Genomic DNA, 17,981 nt, shown 5'->3' with positions numbered 1-17,981 from the left:
GAACACTTCACTGCACTGATATTTCCTTCTGCTATTGCAGCTACTGTTGCCCTCTTCCCTGGTCTTCACTGCACACCAATATACACAGTTTATATAGGCTGTTTTTTTTATATTTTTTTCACATACCAGAAAGCTCTACAGTATTCAGACGGGGACAGTCTCAATGCAGTCAGTGCAGACACAATGCCTTCTGAGATCGCCTCCACTTCCAGGTTGTCTGTCCGTCCGGTTCATGGGACACCCAGCACCTCTCACCTCAGGCTGCTCTGTGCGGTTTCGTGCCGCGAGATTTGCGGCAAACCTCAGACTACGAGCAGTGCAGGCTGGAGTGTCCCAGACAGCCAGGCTCACCGCACCCAGCGCAGCATACATAGAGGGGGAGAGACAACAGGGGCCGCAGCGGAGGAGGACAACGCGGCACAACAGCGGTATAGTGGTATAGCTAACACCCAGACAGTCTCACTGTGCCATTATCTATGGGAGGGATGGAGCGCTAGGAGGACACACACGCATCCTCTCCTCACACACTCCCGCCCTCAACGTCCGGTCACACCCCATCTGCTCCCTCGAGGTTCATTCATATGTGGTAATTGATTGTTCTTGATGGTGTTCATGCTGGGGTAGCTGACATGGGCCTTTCAAGGGCAGCTTCAACCAAAATCTAGACAGCTTATGAAATAGGTGGTTGGTTTTTGTGATGGCTTCCCTTTGTTCGTTTTTAAGATCAGCTTCTGCTTTCAGGCTAAGTGAATTCTCCATGGTTTTCTGTGGAAAATACATTATGGGGCAGATAATGCAGCATTTGTCACCCTTCCTTGGGAGCCTGGAAATCATTGAACCCACAATCTGCAGATCGTGGGTTCAATGCAGGGCTCTTGCAGACTGTGTGTAAGCTGTTTGGCCGTACATCATAGGGCAGCCATAATGAACCACAACGGTGCCGTGGTAGTTCATTGAGAACTACAAGCCGGCAGATGCAAAGACAGCCGGACCTTGTTTTCTATTCACGGAACTCTGTAAATGAGTGACGTGGGTGGGCTTTTGCCTTGCACAACCATGTTTTTGGCAGAGAATGGCAGTGCCAGGGAAGATTGCCTGGCGCTTATCACATTAGGGAGGTTCTGTGCCCAGTGGATGTGTAACATGTTACAAAAGGTGAACTTATCCTTTTTAACAAGTTTCTTTTAAATTCACTTCCAAAGTGGCACTGGTTCAATTCTTTTTGACCTGTTGTGCCTGGTTTTACTCCTGTACATTGGGTGTATGTAGTAGATTAAAGCAGGGCATGCAGTACTGTGTGTGTGTGTGTGCACGCTCACATTTTTGTAAATATTTTATACCTTTTCATGTGACAACACTGGAGAAATTGCACTTTGCTACAATGTAAAGTATTGAGTGTACAGCTTGTATAACAGTGTCCCCTCAAAATAACTAGACGCACCACCAGTAATTTTGCGGGGACAGCAAATTTAAACTATTATACAAGCTGTACACTCGGGCCAAAACAACTAATCGATTATGAAAATTGTAATCGATTAATTTCATAATCGATCGGCCAGTAACACAATGGGGTTAAAAAAACTAAAATTGGCCCTTTATAGTACAAAAAAGCAAGTCGCTACTGTAAAGTCCCACAGTAAAAAAATAAACCCCTTACAGTAGCGATTATTTTATTTTTTTTGTACTTTTTTTATTTTCTTGGCTATTATCCGATTAATCAAAACAATAATCGGCCAACTAATCGAATTATGATAATCGTTAGTTGCAGCCCTAACACTCACCACTTTACATTGTAGCAAAGTGTCATTTCGGCAGTGTTGTCACATTAAAGCGGAGGTTCACCCTAAATTTTGACTTTGGCTGAATTAAACCACTAGCCATCGACAATACCTAATCCTTCTTCTTCTTTTTTTTTTTTTAAATCGCGATCTTTACCTTTGTAATCCAGCAGTTTCTGTCCTGTCAATCACTATTCCCCGCAGGAGTGGGCGTGTATCACATTTTTCCCCCGACCAGCGCTATGTCTCCTGGGAGTGAGTCATGAGAATCCCAGGAGACGCGCTGGTGCTTTAATCCCGCGATAGAAAAGGTCATGTGACCCGCGAGATATCAGCTGCTCAGTTCACGTTGTGAGCTATAGCTGATAAGGTGTATGTCCTCACAACGGGGCGTGACCTACGCCGGCCGTTGTGATGGCAACAGTGCAGTGTTAATAGCGACGCTCGCCGTCAACACTGCACATGCACGGAATAGAGCTGTGAATGCTGGGTAGTCGGCATTCACCTCATCCCGGAAACACACCCTGCTGGGCTTCAGAGTGCCCACACTGAAGATGGAAACGTCTGTCGAGGAATTTTATAAACTATTGTTTACGGCCAAACACAATGCGGGCGGCTATAATAGTGGGACACACGAGTGGCTGTTTTAGAAAGGTAAGAGTGCCCGAGGGATTTAAAAAAAAAAAAAAAAAAAAAAAAAACGAAAACCCACGGAACCTCTACTTTAACCACTTAAGGACCGGACCAATATGCTGCTAAATGACCCAAGGGGTTTTTTCAATTCGGCACTGCGTCGCTTTAACAGGCAATTGCCCGGTCGTGCGACGTGGCTCCCAAACAAAATTGGCGTCCTGTTTTCCCCACAAATAGAGCTTTCTTTTGGTGGTATTTGATCACCTCTGCAGTTTTTATTTTTGTGCTATAAACAAAAAAAGAGCGACAATTTTGAAAAAAATTCAATATTTTTTACTTTTTGCTATAATAAATATCCCCCAAAAACATATCTAAATTTTTTTTTTTTTTTCCGTGACTGCGACATTATGGCGGACACATCGGACAATTTTGACACATTTTTGGGACCATTGTAATTTTCACAGCAAAAAATGCATTTAAATTGCATTCTTTATTGTGAAAATGACAGTTGCAGTTTGGGAGTTAACCACAGGGGGCGCTGTAGGATTTAGTGTTCACTTTGTGTGTGTTTACAACTGTAGGGGGGTGTGGCTGTAGGAATGATGTCATCGATCGAGTCTCCCTATAAAAGGGATCACACGATCGATGCAGCCGCCACAGTGAAGCCGTGTTTACATACGGCTCTCCCCGTTCTTTAGCTCCGGGTAGCGATCGCGATGGAGCGGCTGCCGTCGTCCCAGATCGCTCCCCGAGGGAATCCGATCGCCGCATGTAGCGGGGGGGGGGGGTCCCGAGGGGGGGGGGGGTCCCGATCGGACCCCCGACCCACGTCTAGGCAGGGACGTACAGGTACGTCAATGTGCCTGTACGTGCCATTCTGACGACGTATATGTACATGCGGCGGTCGGGAAGTGGTTAAGGGCTAGTTTACACTTGCTTCAAAACAAGGCTTCAGACAGGCTTTGTTAAAGCTCTCTGAACGCCAGTCAAAGCTCCTGTCACAAAATGAAATGGTTGGCTTGCAGTCCTGTTTACACCTTGCTTTAGCGTGGGGCTTCAAGCGAGCTTTGCCATAGACTTCTATGGAGGGAAGCCCAGCCTAAAAAGCTCAGGCTGGACTTCTTCTTTTAAGATAAACCTGCCTTTACAATCACTAAATCAATTTCACACTGTCTATAGTCGACCCTTCCTGTTCTACTAGGGTGACGCTGCTGTTCCTCCATAGATGCAGAATGCATGTTGTCATCCTAGGACTTGAAAGTATTTATTGGCAGGATTATGTGGAATAAATGGGGGGGGGGGGGGGGGGGGCGGCAGCGTTTGAAGCTGAAAATTGGTGGCACTAAATAATAGTGTGTTTGTTTGTTTGTGTTTGTGAAATGTAGTTTGTGTGCCAATTGCTTATTTTCCTTTGCCTTCACTCCTGTCGTGTGTGTGTGTGTGCAGTGCACAGCTCTTTTTGCCTCCCAAATTAACTATGCATGCATCCCCCTATTTACTACATGCTACTACACAAACCTGCTCGATATGGACCTATCCCAGCTGTCACACTGGGGTCCATAGGTGGTGGTGCTGTGCTGGCAGAGTTTATAGATGGGCTTTTTTTTTTTTTTTTCTCCCTCTCCCTCCTATTGATTGTGGCAGGGGTATTTGTATTATAGAAAAATCAACTGAACACAATTGCAAGCACTTTAGATTACAAGCGATTCTCAAAACGCTGCTTAATTTAACGTTGGTGGTGCTAGCTAGTCTGTTTTAAAGTGGAACACTAGCCAACTTTTTTAGTTCTTAATGGAGCAGGGAAGGGTAAACAAATATTTTTTTTTTAATTTTTACTTGTTTTTGTTTCACTAGGATGGGGAGTCGGAGAAACCGCCCCCACTGGGGACAGAAAATTAAAATGTTACTGAGGCTCGGAGTTGCACTTGAAGTGTGCTGGGAAAATATAAACTTTTGTCTTGCAACACCATGTTGAACAGTTAATGGCTTTCTTTAGAGCTTTACGCACAATTTTTCTTAATTTCTGTTAAAGTATAGGTTCATCGTTTGGGAGCATGTTGCGCCCACATATCTGGGGTGTAACCTGCTCCACCCACACAGCCATGACATTTAATCCTAACCATCTGTAGATGGACTACAAGAACAGTCTTTCACCATGGTAGGATGGCTTGTAATTCTCAATGAACTAGTGAGCACTCCTGTAGTTTATCGATCATCTTCCTCTTTAGAAACTGTCTGCCCTTGAGGTACAGACTGACAACTATTCTGTGACTCTCTGCAGGAGCCTGACAGCTGCACCTGTCATCTGCTGCAATGCTTTTTAGGCCGCCTCTCTCCTCCCGCTGTAGTTGTCAACCCGGGAGAGGAGAGGAGAGATATGAGCACAGCCATGGAAAAGGATAAATCTTTCTTTTACAAAAGGTCGCGCTCCCTAGTCCTGCTTCTGCATCCATTGACACAGACAGCAGGACTCTGCCCCGCCCCTGGCTCCTGTGTCACTGGGTTTGATTGACCACAGCGATCAATCTATCCAATGAGAACCCGAGACAGCGGCTGGAAGTTCACCTTAATGCATCAAATGCTATATCCATTTATTTTTATTTTTTTACACTTGTTGCTTAAGAGTTAAAATCCAGTATTTTTTGCTAGAAAATTTCATAGAACCCCCGAACTTTTTTTCTTAAGTTTTTAGCAGTGACCCTAGAGAATGAAGATCGTTGCAATATTTTATGTCGCACTGTATTTGTGCAGCGGTCTTTCCATAGTTTTTTTTTTTTTTTTTTTTTTTTTAGGGAAAAATATACTTTGATTAATAAACAGTAAAGATGGCACAATAATTTATATATATATATATATATATATATATATATATATATATATATATATATATTTATTATTATTATTATTTTTTGTATAATGTGAAAGATGATGCAGTAAACAGCCTTAATATAGGCTTTCCTGTAGGTAAAAGTGGTTGTACAAAGGTGTACAACCACTTTAAGAGCTATAATTCCGGAACTTTTCCTCTGATTTGGTTGTGTAAATACCCTCAAATTAAACCTTGGAGTGTGCACTTACTTTCAGCTCATATCCATATATAACTATAGCTTGCATATGTTTAGGTATATGCCTGGGGAAAAAAAACTTCTCTTTATCTCCCCCAATTGTCAACATATTATCCAACTACAAACAATACATATTTCCTTGATTGGCGAAAATTAGTTTGGGGGGGGGGGTTTTAAATTGTTTTCAATCTATTCCACTACCAAAGTTTAGAAAATCTATCATTTATGCAACATGACGGTTATTTTTTTTTCTATTTAGTTTTTTGCCATAAAACGTATTTTGAAAATCAAAGACCCACAAATCTTCCCAAAGTCAAATGCGGCTTTAAACTATTTTCTATTAAAATTCAAGGAGGTCTGGTCACTAAAATTTTATTTGGGCCGAGGTCCGATTCTCAAGTCACCCATTTGTCCCCATCGCAGTGCCCCTTTACATCAGGTGTCCCCATCACAGTGCCCCTTTAGCGTGACCTTTAACAAAATATGCCCAGCAGTGTGCACAATACATGGTTAACATGTTGCCCACATACCGTGAATGCAGGAGGGCACAAGTAAAACACAGAAGGGGTGGGATATGGGGAACCACCAGCAGAAGGTGGGGCGGATCTCGCATGTGACTCCATGCCCTTACTCGCAAAGAGAGCCAGGTGTCCTGCCCAACACCGGGAACTGCAAGCAGCAGGGGGGCAGGGCCTGCACACGACCTCGCGCACCTACTTGCAAGGAGAACCTGGAACTGCGAGCACCAGGGGGTGCGCACGTGATGTCACGCCCCTACTCGCGGCCCGCGAGTGTGAGTCTTCTGTCGCATGCAGCGTCACTGGTTGGTAGGGAAACCCTGGTCCCAGAAAACACTTGCTAACATTACTGGCAGTCCGGGCAGAAGCATCACTGGGGCCGGACTTGGGCCGCCATTAAGTGACGGCCGTTCTATATCTATTTTGCAGCATAACAAGAAAAAAATATTTTGGTTTGTACAAGCTTCCTGTTCACAGCGAAATGTAAACGCCTGGCTGTACCCACCGCAGAGAAACTGTTCTGGCCAGTATACGGCTATCAACAGCCATGTGAATGAGCCGTAATATGGGCTGTTGTGTATTGCATAGAATTTTCCATGGTTTGCCTACAGTTCTACGTTCATATCTGTTTAGAGCTGACAAACAGGAAGAAGCCACCTTGATCAGTGAATTGATATTTTTCAACCTGCGGTTATGTATTTGCACAAAGCTGTTCTCTTGAATTGTGTGTGTGTGTGTGTTTTAGCTTATCTGATTTTTTATTGTGTTGGTCTTGTCAGATCTGTCGTATGTACTGAAACTGGAGATCTGCTGGTGAGGACAAGCATTATATTCTTGGCTTCTGTATAAGGCTTCATTTCCACTGGCGTTTTTACAGCCACTTTTCTGAGCGTTTTTTACAGCTTAAAAACGCCTGTCCATGTTATTCAATGGCATCATGCCCACATAGGCGTTTTTGAGCTGTAAAAAAAAGGCAGGACCAGGGCGTTCTGAAGCTCCAGAGTAGAGCTGTAAAAACGCCAGACGTTAAACGCTCAAAAAACGCGACCACGGCATTTTTAAAGCTGCAGCTCACAATTTTTTTTTTTTTTTACAAAATAAACATGGACAGGCGTTTTTAAGCTGTAAAAAAGGCTAACAGTGGCTGTAAAAACGCCAGTGGAAATGAAGCCTAAAGATTATGAATGCAGTGGTGTTTGTGGCCATTTTATATTTTATATTCATTCTTATGGCAGCTTGTTTAGTTAAACTTGCGGCGTCCTGCATATGAGAATATATATGAACAAAGGTAGGGAGCCTTTGAAAAGGGCAGACTAATAAAGTTATCAGTATTGAACATTCATGCTCTTCCTTTTGTTCTATTTGAACAAAAATGTTTCATCTTTTCTGGCATGACCTTTTTCTTGCTGAATGGTTTTACTGTGTTCATGTATAGTGCAATTGTCAACCCTTATCAATTCAATTGGGCTTCTGTAAACATCATTATAATTGTGCTAAATTCTGATTAAAGAATAATTTTTTTTTTTTGGGAACGTGTTATATGTTTTACCTGTTTTTAGGGAGGTGAAACATGTAAGATTCCCATTGCTGCAGCCTCTGCCTGACCCGCCACCCCTATTGATGGCAATCTTCTGCCCGAAACTCTGTCGGAGGCTTTTTTTTTTTTTTTTTTTTTTTTTTATTGCTGCTGTGCAGGGCTCTGCCCACCATCTGCATCATTCTTTCAGAGTTCTGTGTGTCCTTTTGTGGTTGTCAACTTGAAGCGCTCCATGAACTACTAGGACACCATTTGAGTGCTCTTGTTCATTTGCTTCCTTGTCCATGTAACTGCCTGCCTGTATGAGCAGGTGGCTTATACTGACAGTCTGCAGGAGTCGTGCGTTTCACCCATGATTTGCTGATTGCAGGTGCAATGCTTTGTCAACTCCTAGTGTAAAAAAATAAAAATGCACTTTTCTTGCAAGGGGGGAAAAATAAAGTGCATGTACAGTGCCCTGCAAAAGTGTTTTATTTTTTTAAACCTATGTTTGTTACATTGCAGCCTTTAGTTATTTTTTTTTTTTTTATCTGACCTATTGCATATAAGGCCCTTTTCACACTACAAAATAAATCCGTTTTAATAATCCGTTTTAAAATCCGTCAGATAATGTTAAAAAACGGAAGTTATACGTCCTTTATAAAATATCATTAAAGTCTATGGGATTTTTTTATGTTCCGTAAAGATCCGTAATAGTCCGTTATAACATACGGACGTTAGTTATAACGGAATATGTGACGGGTCTTGCACTATTTTTTGTAAATTTTTTGTCCGTTGCAAGTAACGGATATATTAACGTCCGTTATATTTTAACATTGAAGTCTATGGCACATGGACGTTAGTAAATGTCTCCGTAAATGTCCGTTATGTTAACGGACGTTAATTTTACTGAGCATGGATATTCAGGGGAATCCCGCTGGTGAGGATGTCCCCATGTTGATGGGGACAAGGGTCTCATCCCCACAACCCTTGCCCAGTGGTTGTGGGGGTCTGCGGGCGGGAGGTTTATCAGAATCTGGAAGACCCCTTTAATAAAGGGGACCCCCAGATCCTGACCCCCCCCTGTGTGAAATGGTAATGGGGTACACTGTACCTCTACCATTTCACGAAGGAAGTAAAAAGTATTGTAAAAAAAAAACCACACTGACACAAAAGAATAAAGTCCTTTATTTAAAAAAAAACTCCAGCGCTGAAAAATCCACTCGTTCCCGGCTTCCTGCGTTGTCCTGATCCAGCGACGGGTGCGGGTGATCTCCCGCGATGAAAAGATCCAGCGTCGGGTGATCTCCGCTCCGGCGATGTGAAGATCCATCCATCCATCCGGCGCAGCAGCATCCCGGACCTCCTCTCAGCGCTGGGCACAGCCCAGCGAATGAGCGGCTGAAGCTGTGACATTTCTTATATAGAGGAGGCAGAGCCACCCGTCACGTGACCCTGCCCCCTCTGACGTACCTCTGCTACATCACTGGGGAAGACCAAGAAGAGGAAAGGTCTTTCCTCTTCTTGGTCTTCCCCAGTGACGTAGCAGAGGTACGTCAGAGGGGGCAGGGTCACGTGACGGGTGGCTCTGCCTCCTCTATATAAGAAATGTCACAGCTTCAGCCGCTCATTTGCTGGGCTGTGCCCAGCGGTGAGAGGAGGTCCGGGATGCTGCTGCGCCGGATGGATGGATCTTCACATCGCCGGAGCGGAGATCACCCGACGCTGGATCTTTTCATCGCGGGAGATCACCCGCACCCGTCGCTGGATCAGGACAACGCAGGAAGCCAGGAACGAGTGGATTTTTCAGCGCTGGAGTTTTTTTTTTTTTTTTTTTTAATAAAGGACTTTATTCTTTGGTGTCAGTGTGTTTTTTTTACAATACTTTTTACTTCCTTCGTGAAATGGTAGAGGTACAGTGTACCCCATTACCATTTCACACAGGGGGGGGTCAGGATCTGGGGGTCCCCTTTATTAAAGGGGTCTTCCAGATTCTGATAAACCTCCCGCCCGCAGACCCCCACAACCACCGGGCAAGGGTTGTGGGGATGAGACCCTTGTCCCCATCAACATGGGGACATCCTCCCCATGTTGAGGGCATGTGGCCTGGTGCGGTTCAGGAGAGAGGGGGGGCCGCACTCTGTCCCCCCTCTTTTCTGCGGCCGGCCAGGTCAACGTGCTCGGATAATGGGTCTGGTTATGGATATTTACCGGGAACCGCACGTCACTTTTGTTTTAAATTGACGGCGGGGTTCCCCTGAATATCCATACCAGACCTGAAGGGTCTGGTTATGGATATTTACCGGGAACCGCACGTCATTTTTGTTTTAAATTGATGGCGGGGTTCCCCTGAATATCCATACGACTTCTGGAGCTGGACTTCAAGAAAGGGTGAAATGTTTTTTATTAACGGACGTTAGAAAGGAATGATATAACGGATGTATACGGATATATACGGATAAACATTATCCGTTTTCAATAAAGGAAGAATGGTAAAATATTTATCCGTATGTATCCGTTATTAAATCCGTTAATAAACGTCCGTTAATAGGTGTAATACGGATATTATAAAACGGACATACAATCCATAGTGTGAAAGAAGCCTAATCGGAACACAATAGTCTAAGCTGGTGAAGTAAAATAAATTTGAAAAATAAATGCATAAAACAATTTTTCGGGGAAAAAAATAAAATAAAAAAATTGCCATGTGCGTATGTATTCATCCCCTTTTTGTTATAATGCACCAGAGCTTTTTATGGGCCATCAATTATCTTCAGAAGTCACATAATTGGTGAAATGTCCAGCTGTGTGCAATCTAAGGCTCCATTCACACCTAGGCGTTTTAACGCCTGAAGCGCGACGCTACAATACGCCGGAGGGTTGAAATTACATTAGTCTCTATGGAGACTGTTCACATCTCAACCCCGAACTGACGATCGCCTGAAGCTCAAACAAGTCCCGGACCCTTTTTTGTCGCGCGTATCTGGCGGTTTGGGCGTATTTGAGTGTTTCCATTTCCCATAGAAAGTAATGGAAACGCTCAATTCAAGCGACTTGCGCGACAACAGGCGTTTCGTCGCTTCAATCAATAGAACTTGTCGCCCATGCAGAAGATTAAAAAAAATCTACCAACATTACAAGTGATGAAAAGATGATGATTTTTCCTATTGGCTAAAATAAAAAAACGTCAAAGTACAAAAACGTCGGACAACGCTGTATGCAAACGCGCAAATAAGCATGAATACACGCGACAAAACGCCGAAAAAAACGACCGACGCTCAGGTGTGAATGCAGCCTAAGTGTCGCATGTTCTGTCATTGCATATACACACCTTTTTGAAAGGACCAAGCGGCTGCAACACCCAAGAGGCACCACTAACCTAACACTGCCATGAAGACCAAGGAACTCTCCAAACAAGTAAGGGACAGCAGTCGAGGTGTTATTGAGAAGTAAAAGTTAGGTTCTAAAAAAATATCAAAATCTTTGATGTTCTCTAGGAACCCAGCAAACCTGCCAAAAGTCGTCCGAACACCAACTCTGACTGCGCAAGTAGGGCATTAATCAGAGAGGTGGCACAGACCTAAGGTAACCCTGGAGGAGCTGCAGAGAGACTGGAGTATCTGTAGGACAACAATAGGCCTATGTACATGGAGTTGGGCTTTATGGCAGAGTGGCCAGAAGAAAGCCATTACTTTCAGCAAAAAAATAAATGGCATGTGGAAGACTCCCAAAATGTATGGAGGAAGGTGCTCTGATCTGATGAGACTAAACTTGAAGTTTTTGGCCTTCAAAGAAAACGCTATGTCTGGGGCAAACCCAACACATCACCCAAAGAACGCCATCTCCACAGTGAAACGTGGTGGCAGCATCATGCTGTGGGGAGGTTTTTCAGCAGTCCAGATTGGGAAACTGGTCAGAGTTGAGGGAAAGATGGATGGTGCTAAATACAGGGATATTCCTGAGCAAAACCTGTACCACTCTGTGTGTGAGTTGAGGCTAGGACAGAGTTTCACCTTCCAGCAGGACAGTGACCCCAAACACACTGCTAAAGCAACACTTGAGTGGCGCACCTGCGGACCCGATCGCCACCGGTGTCCCGCGATCAGTCACCGGAGCTGAAGAACGGGGAGAGGTGTGTGTGTGTGTGAACACACCTTCCCTGTTCTTTAGGGACCCCTTCAGTGCTCCCTAGTGGTTAACTCCTAAACTGCAATTGTCATTTTCACAGTAATCGGTGCATTTTTATAGCACGTTTCACTGTGAAAATGACAATGGTCCCAAAAATGTGTAAAAATTGTCTGGTGTGTCCGCCATAATGTCGCAGTCACAAAAAAATCGCTGATTGCCGCCATTGGTAGTAAAAAAATTTTTTTTTATAAAAATGCCATGAAACTATCCCCTATTTGTAAACGCTATACATTTTGCGCAAGCCAATCGATAAACGCTTATTGTGATATTTTTGGTGGGGGGGGGGGGGGGAAATGTAGAAGAATACGTATCGACCTAAACGGAGGAACTTTTTTTTTTTTTTTTTTTTTTTTTTTAAATTTGTCGCTCTATTTTTGTTTTATAGCACAAAAAATAATTACCGCAGAGGTAATCAAATGCCACCAAAAGAAAGCTCTATTTGTGGGGAAAAAAAGGACGCTAATTTTGTTTGGGAGCCACGACCGCGCAATTGTCAGTTAAAGCGACGCAGTGCCGAATCGCAAAAAGGGGCAAGGTCCTTAAAGGGGTGTTCCAGCCTTTTTTTAAGTTTATTAAAAGTCAGCAGCTACAAAGTGTAGCTGCTGGCTTTTAATAAACACACTTACCTGCTCCAGCCGGGGCTCCGCTCCTCGCCCCCCCCTCGCCGGCCGGCAACTTCATTCCAAGTGTGGGCACCCGGCAGTGACGGCTTTCGGCTTCACGGCCGGGCACCCACTGCGCATGCGCGAGCGGCGCCGTCCGATTGGACAGGCGCTCGCCTACAGGGAGGGGCTGCAATAAGGCGATTAAGCTAATCGCCTTACCAGCCCCTCGGCGGAAGGGGGACAGGAAGTCCCCCTTCACTTTAATTCCAGGTTGTGAGGCAACAAAACACAAAAAATGCCAAGGGGGTGAATACATTTGCAAGGCACTGTAATTTTAAGTGTAAATCCACTTTTGCTAAGAAAGTTCTAACCTGCTATTATTAGAAATTAAATTCACAAATGGTTTCCTACATATTGTGAGTACTCATCCACTACTCCTGAGATGGATGCAGCTCTGCTATATTATGTAAACCTGATCATTTCCATTTTTTTTTTTTTTTTTTTTTTTTTTTTTTTTCATTGCTTTAACATTGCTGTAAAAAAAAGTACCGCTTGGGCAAGGAACAAAAGTTCCTGCATAAGTGATGTAAATAAGCCTCCCCCTTTTTTTTTTTTTTTTTTTTTTTTCCTGGCCCTAAAGGCTTTTTTCAAATAGGTTTTGACACGTGTTCTAGTTTGTTCCTGCATTCACCTTGGGTAGCTTATACAGGTAGATGCAGACGCAGCAACTGCATTGACACAGTTGGACGTCAAAATTTTACATGCTTGCAGGGACACTAAGCCAAACGCCAACTGTATCGGTGCAGCTGCTGCATCTGCATCCTACCCTGTGCACATGCAGGCACAATAACTAGAGGTAGACCGATATGTGTTTTTCTCTGGCATATGCCGATATTTAGAAATTGGGGCGGCCGATCTATGATGCCAATTTTTGTGGCCGATATTTTAGGCAGATTTAAAAAAGAAAAACCTTACCCACTCCTTCCTACTGTCCTCCGTACAGGTGGCACTAGTTTGGAACTGACAGGTGGCACTGGCAATTGATGCTGGCACTGGCTGGTGGCACTGACACATAACACTGACTGGCTGGATACCATCCTATTGGCTGGTGTCATAGCTGCTGGGTTCCGCCCCCCCCCCCCCGACATCGAGCTGACGGCTCCTCTCTCTCATCTGTTACTTGTCAGTTTCACACTTAGCGTGGCGCTTGATGCTGCCAGAGCCGCTGAGTGTGGAGAAAGGAGAAGGAACGGCGGTCATTGTAAAATATCGGCCTAATTTTGATAATCGGCCAATGCGGATTTATCAAAAATTGTCAAATATCGGCCGATATATCGGTCTACCTCTAACGATAACATCCTGCATGCAGAATGGGTGTCAGTGCCCATCTAAGGCCTAATAAGGGAAATTGCTCGCAATAGCAGTGAATCGAATTTGCATGAGCTCAAGGTGACATTCCTGACTGTGATTATGCATAGTAGAGAAAATGAGGGAGTCTTTGTAGTAAATTAAAAGGCCTTTGTGGCAATTCTTAGCAATGTCATATTGAAAAGAGCTGTTTTTAATGCCAGGGTTTCCAATTTCTGCTTGGCAGTGGTAGGATTTACTGTATGTGCAGTTGAAGCACTCGGCTGTTTCAGCCAAATCCTGTCAACCAATTGGATTTGAAAGCAGCAATTTGCCTTTAAGTGGTAAAAGGCAGAAGGACTTTTATTTTATTTATTTTCTTCATGCATTCTATGCATGCAAATAAAAAAAGCTTCTGTGTGTAGCAGCCCCCATAATACTTGCCTAAGCCCCATCTCTATCCAGCGATGTTGCATGAGTGCCTTGTCATCCGCGACTCTCCTTCCTGATTGGCTGAGGCGCCATTGGCTCCCGCTGCAGTCAGTCGGCCTATAAGAGAAGAGGCGGGGCTGAACCCGTAGCTCCATGTCTGGACATCTGGAGGCTCAGGTGCCCCATAGTAGGCAAGTAGAACATGTTTAAACTTCCATATAGTATTTGTGCAACTAGTGGTGGTCTTTTGGCTACTTAGAATGAGGGTTGGCAAGGGAAGAACTATAGGTCTGACTAGAATTCAGTACTTTAAGGGGTTCACCTTTACAAAAACTAGGGCGCATGAAGATAGAAGTTTACATGCCCACGCTATGACACTACCACCACCATGCTTCACTGATAAGGTGGTATGCTTTGGATCATGAGCAGTTCCTTTTCTCTTCCTATCACTCTGGTACAAGTTGATCTTGGTCTCATCTGTCCATAGGATATTGTTCCAGAACTGTGATGGCTTTTTTTTTTTTCTAATTTGGCCTTCCTGTTTTTGAGGCTCACCAATGGTTTACATCTTGTGGTGAGCCCTCTGTATTCACTCTGAAGTCTTCTCTTGATTGTTGACTTTGACACCCATACACCTACCTCCTGGAGAGTGTTCTTGATCTGTCCAACTGTTGTGAAGGGTGTTTTTTTTTTTTTTTTTCACCAGGGAAAGATTTCTTCGGTTATCCACAACAGTTGTTTTCCGTGGTCTTCCGGGTCTTTTGGTGTTGCTGAGCTCACCGGTGCATTCTTTCTTTTTTACAGATGTTCCAAACAGTTGATTTGGCCACACCTAATGATTTGCTATCTCTCTGATGGGTTTGTTTTGTTTTTTCGGCCTAATGATGGCTTGCTTCACTGATGGTGACAGCTCTTTGGGTCTCGTATTGAGAGTTGATAGCAACAAATTCCAAATGCAAATGGCACACTTGAAATTAACTCGACCTTTTTATGTGCTCCTTGTTGATGGGATAATGAGGGAATAACACACACCTGGCCATGGAACAGCTGAGCAGCCAATTGTCCCTAAGGCTGGGTTCACACTACTACACTACTTTCATCCTGCTTTGCTCTGCTACATTGGTCCTACATCCATCCTACTTTCATAAACAGGACACTACTTTGGTCCGACTTCAATGATATTCAATGGGTTGAAGTAGGATCAATGTAGGACCAAAAGTAGTACAGGGAGCATTTTCAAAGTCGGACCGACTTGTGTAGGACCAGTTAAGACAGCTCTCATAGGGAAACATTGATTTTTTACACGTCATGCTACATGAGGCTCCCAATGTAGGACCGTTTGTCAGACAAGTGTGAACCCAGCCTTAAAGTGGGAGGCACATATACAAACTGTTGTAATTCCTACACCGCTCACCTGATTTGGATGTAAATGCCCTCAAATTAAAGCTGAATGTCAAAGCACATCTAATCTTTTTGGCTCTATACACCACCACAATGGATTTGAAATTAAACAAGAATTGTGTCGCTGTCCCAATATCTATGGACCTGACTGTAGGTGAGCAGTGGTTATGAATGAAAATGAAACCCTTATTTTCCAGAAATTTGATTTATGCATTGACTTGCCTGGGTTTCCTGTGTGATCAGCCTGTACAATGTGAGTGATGACATGACACACCTGCATCATCTAGAACAGTATACCTGGAAGCTGGCAGTGCCGTGTTTGTTCTTCATATGTAAACACGTGAACCTTTTTCTTTAAACTGTGACTGTTTTGTTTGGCCAGCAACTTTTGATTTCCTTTATGCCTCTTGCACACTGTGTACTGATGTATGAACATCAGACATTCCTAGCAGGAAAAAAAAGAACACCGGATTGGCTGTATGTCACTTGTGCATATTTATGAGTATGTACACAAGCATAAAAATTCTAACTTTAGTGAAGGAAGTGTGTGACATTTGTGCATATATGCTTTTATTTATTTTTTTGCACTTCATGCATTCTATTCTGGATTAAATTGACTGTTGGGCAATTTAATATTTTAGGAGAGGTCGGCTAACAGGGGTAATGGTGGGTTTTGTTTTTGCTGCGATTTTGTGATACATTTTATTTGTATAGAGGGTGCACTTGGCTGTCGCAGGATTAAATTAATGAGCGTTTTGTTTTTGGTCTTAAAGTGGTTGTAAAGGTGTGTGTGTGTGTGTGTGTGTGTGTGTGTGTGTGTACATCTTAATACAATAATATATGAAGCCTTCTGTGTGCATAAGCCCTCATATTACTTACCTGAGACTATCTTGATTCAGCGATGTTGCACTAAAGATTGGGCTGTACAGGACTCTCCCTCCTGATTGGCTGCTTCTGCAGCAGGGCGTCATTGGCTCCTTCTTCTGTTGACAATCAAACTTGTGAGCCAAGAAGGAGAGGGGCTGGAGCTGCGGTTTGGCTCTGGTGCCCCTATGGCAAGCTCCATGCTGGGGGGTGGGGGGGGGGGGCACTCAGCAGGAGGGAGGTGCCAGGTGCGCCAAAGAGGGACTCGAGAAGCAGAGGATCTGGGCTGCTCTGTACAGAGCAGGTAAGTAGGGAATACGGTTAACCCCTTGGGGCAGCACAGCGGTGTAGTGAGTAGCACTTTCGCCTAGCAGCAAAGGGTCGCTGGTTCGAATCCCGACCACGACACCATCTGCCTGGAGTTTGCATGTTCTCCCTGTGCCTGCGTGGGTTTCCTCTTGGTACTCTGGTTTCCTCCCACACTCCAAAGACATGCTGGTAGGTAAATTGTATCTTGTCCAAATTGGCCCAGTATATATATATATAATGTGTATGTATATCTGTGTGTCACGATCCTACGGGGTAAAAATGACCGCACCAGCCAAGCAGACACTGGCTGGAAAAAGCGCCCAGAGGCGATTCAGTTCGCATGAGTAGCGCTATACAAGTTCATTCATTCATTCATCGCCCCTAGTGTTAACGCCCTTCCCTGCCACTGACATTTACACAGTAATCGGTGCATTTTATATAGCACTGATTGCTGCACAATTGTCAATGGTCCCAAAAATGTCTCAAGTGTCCAATCTGTCCACCATAATGTCGCAGTCCCGATTTAAAAATTTTGTTTGGATCCGTCGCACTACCGCGCAATTGTCAGTTAAAACCTGGTCATAGTTTATGGCCTGGTCATTGGGCATCCAAATCTTCTGGGACTGAAGTTGTTAAATTGCATTGTTATGTACTGTAAATTGTATGCTGACCTATAGGGAGACTTAAAACTGCAGGAATAGTAGTGAAAAATATCTGTCCTTCCAAGAGTGCCTTATTACTATTGTGTATAATATTATATACTTATTTAATTTTTTATTTTATTTTTTTAGGTTGGACCGCCTCTTCATTTTACTGGACACAGGAACAACGCCAATCACACGAAAAGCGGCAGCACAGCAGCTCGGTGAAGTAATAAAGCTTCACCCACATGAACTGAATAACCTGTTATCTAAGGTGAGATCGTTGACCACTAATGGTTATGTTTAACGGCTTAGAAAACACACTATAGAATCTTACGTTTTATTTATGTGCTATATTTAGGTCTTGCTTTATTTGCGAAGTCCAAACTGGGATACACGTATTGCAGCTGGTCTGGCAGTAGAGGCCGTTGTGAAACATGTTCCTGCGTGGAATCCATCAACCAGGCTGAAAAAAGGTATTGATACCACTTGTGTAGTCCATACTGATCCCAAAATTCCTTTTACCTGCATGGATAAAACATTGCACCCAAATGACTTTTCTGCTTAAAGTGAATGTAAACCCAATTCATGCAATTTTGAGCTGGGCACGTATATCTGTAGTATTGTTATCTCTCTTCAAAGAGCCAAGTCCCGCAGCTCTCTCCTGACCGATTCCTGTGTTAT

At 43.9% G+C, this 17,981-nt stretch overlaps 1 protein-coding gene across 2 annotated transcripts in view; it reads left to right on the top strand.

Annotated features, from left to right (window-relative positions):
- Positions 1-17,981, top strand: part of BTAF1 (B-TFIID TATA-box binding protein associated factor 1) — a 98,953-nt gene that overhangs the window by 11,877 nt on the left and 69,095 nt on the right. For both annotated transcript variants that reach the window (XM_040361808.1, XM_040361807.1), the window contains exons 2-3: positions 17,448-17,571; positions 17,659-17,773. In XM_040361808.1, coding sequence (XP_040217742.1) covers positions 17,448-17,571; positions 17,659-17,773 — 239 coding nt within the window. The remainder of the gene's footprint in view (positions 1-17,447; positions 17,572-17,658; positions 17,774-17,981) is intronic.

This window comes from Rana temporaria, chromosome 8 (genome assembly GCF_905171775.1).
Source record: "Rana temporaria chromosome 8, aRanTem1.1, whole genome shotgun sequence".
NCBI lineage: Eukaryota > Metazoa > Chordata > Amphibia > Anura > Ranidae > Rana > Rana temporaria.
This window is presented reverse-complemented; position numbering and strand designations above follow the sequence as displayed.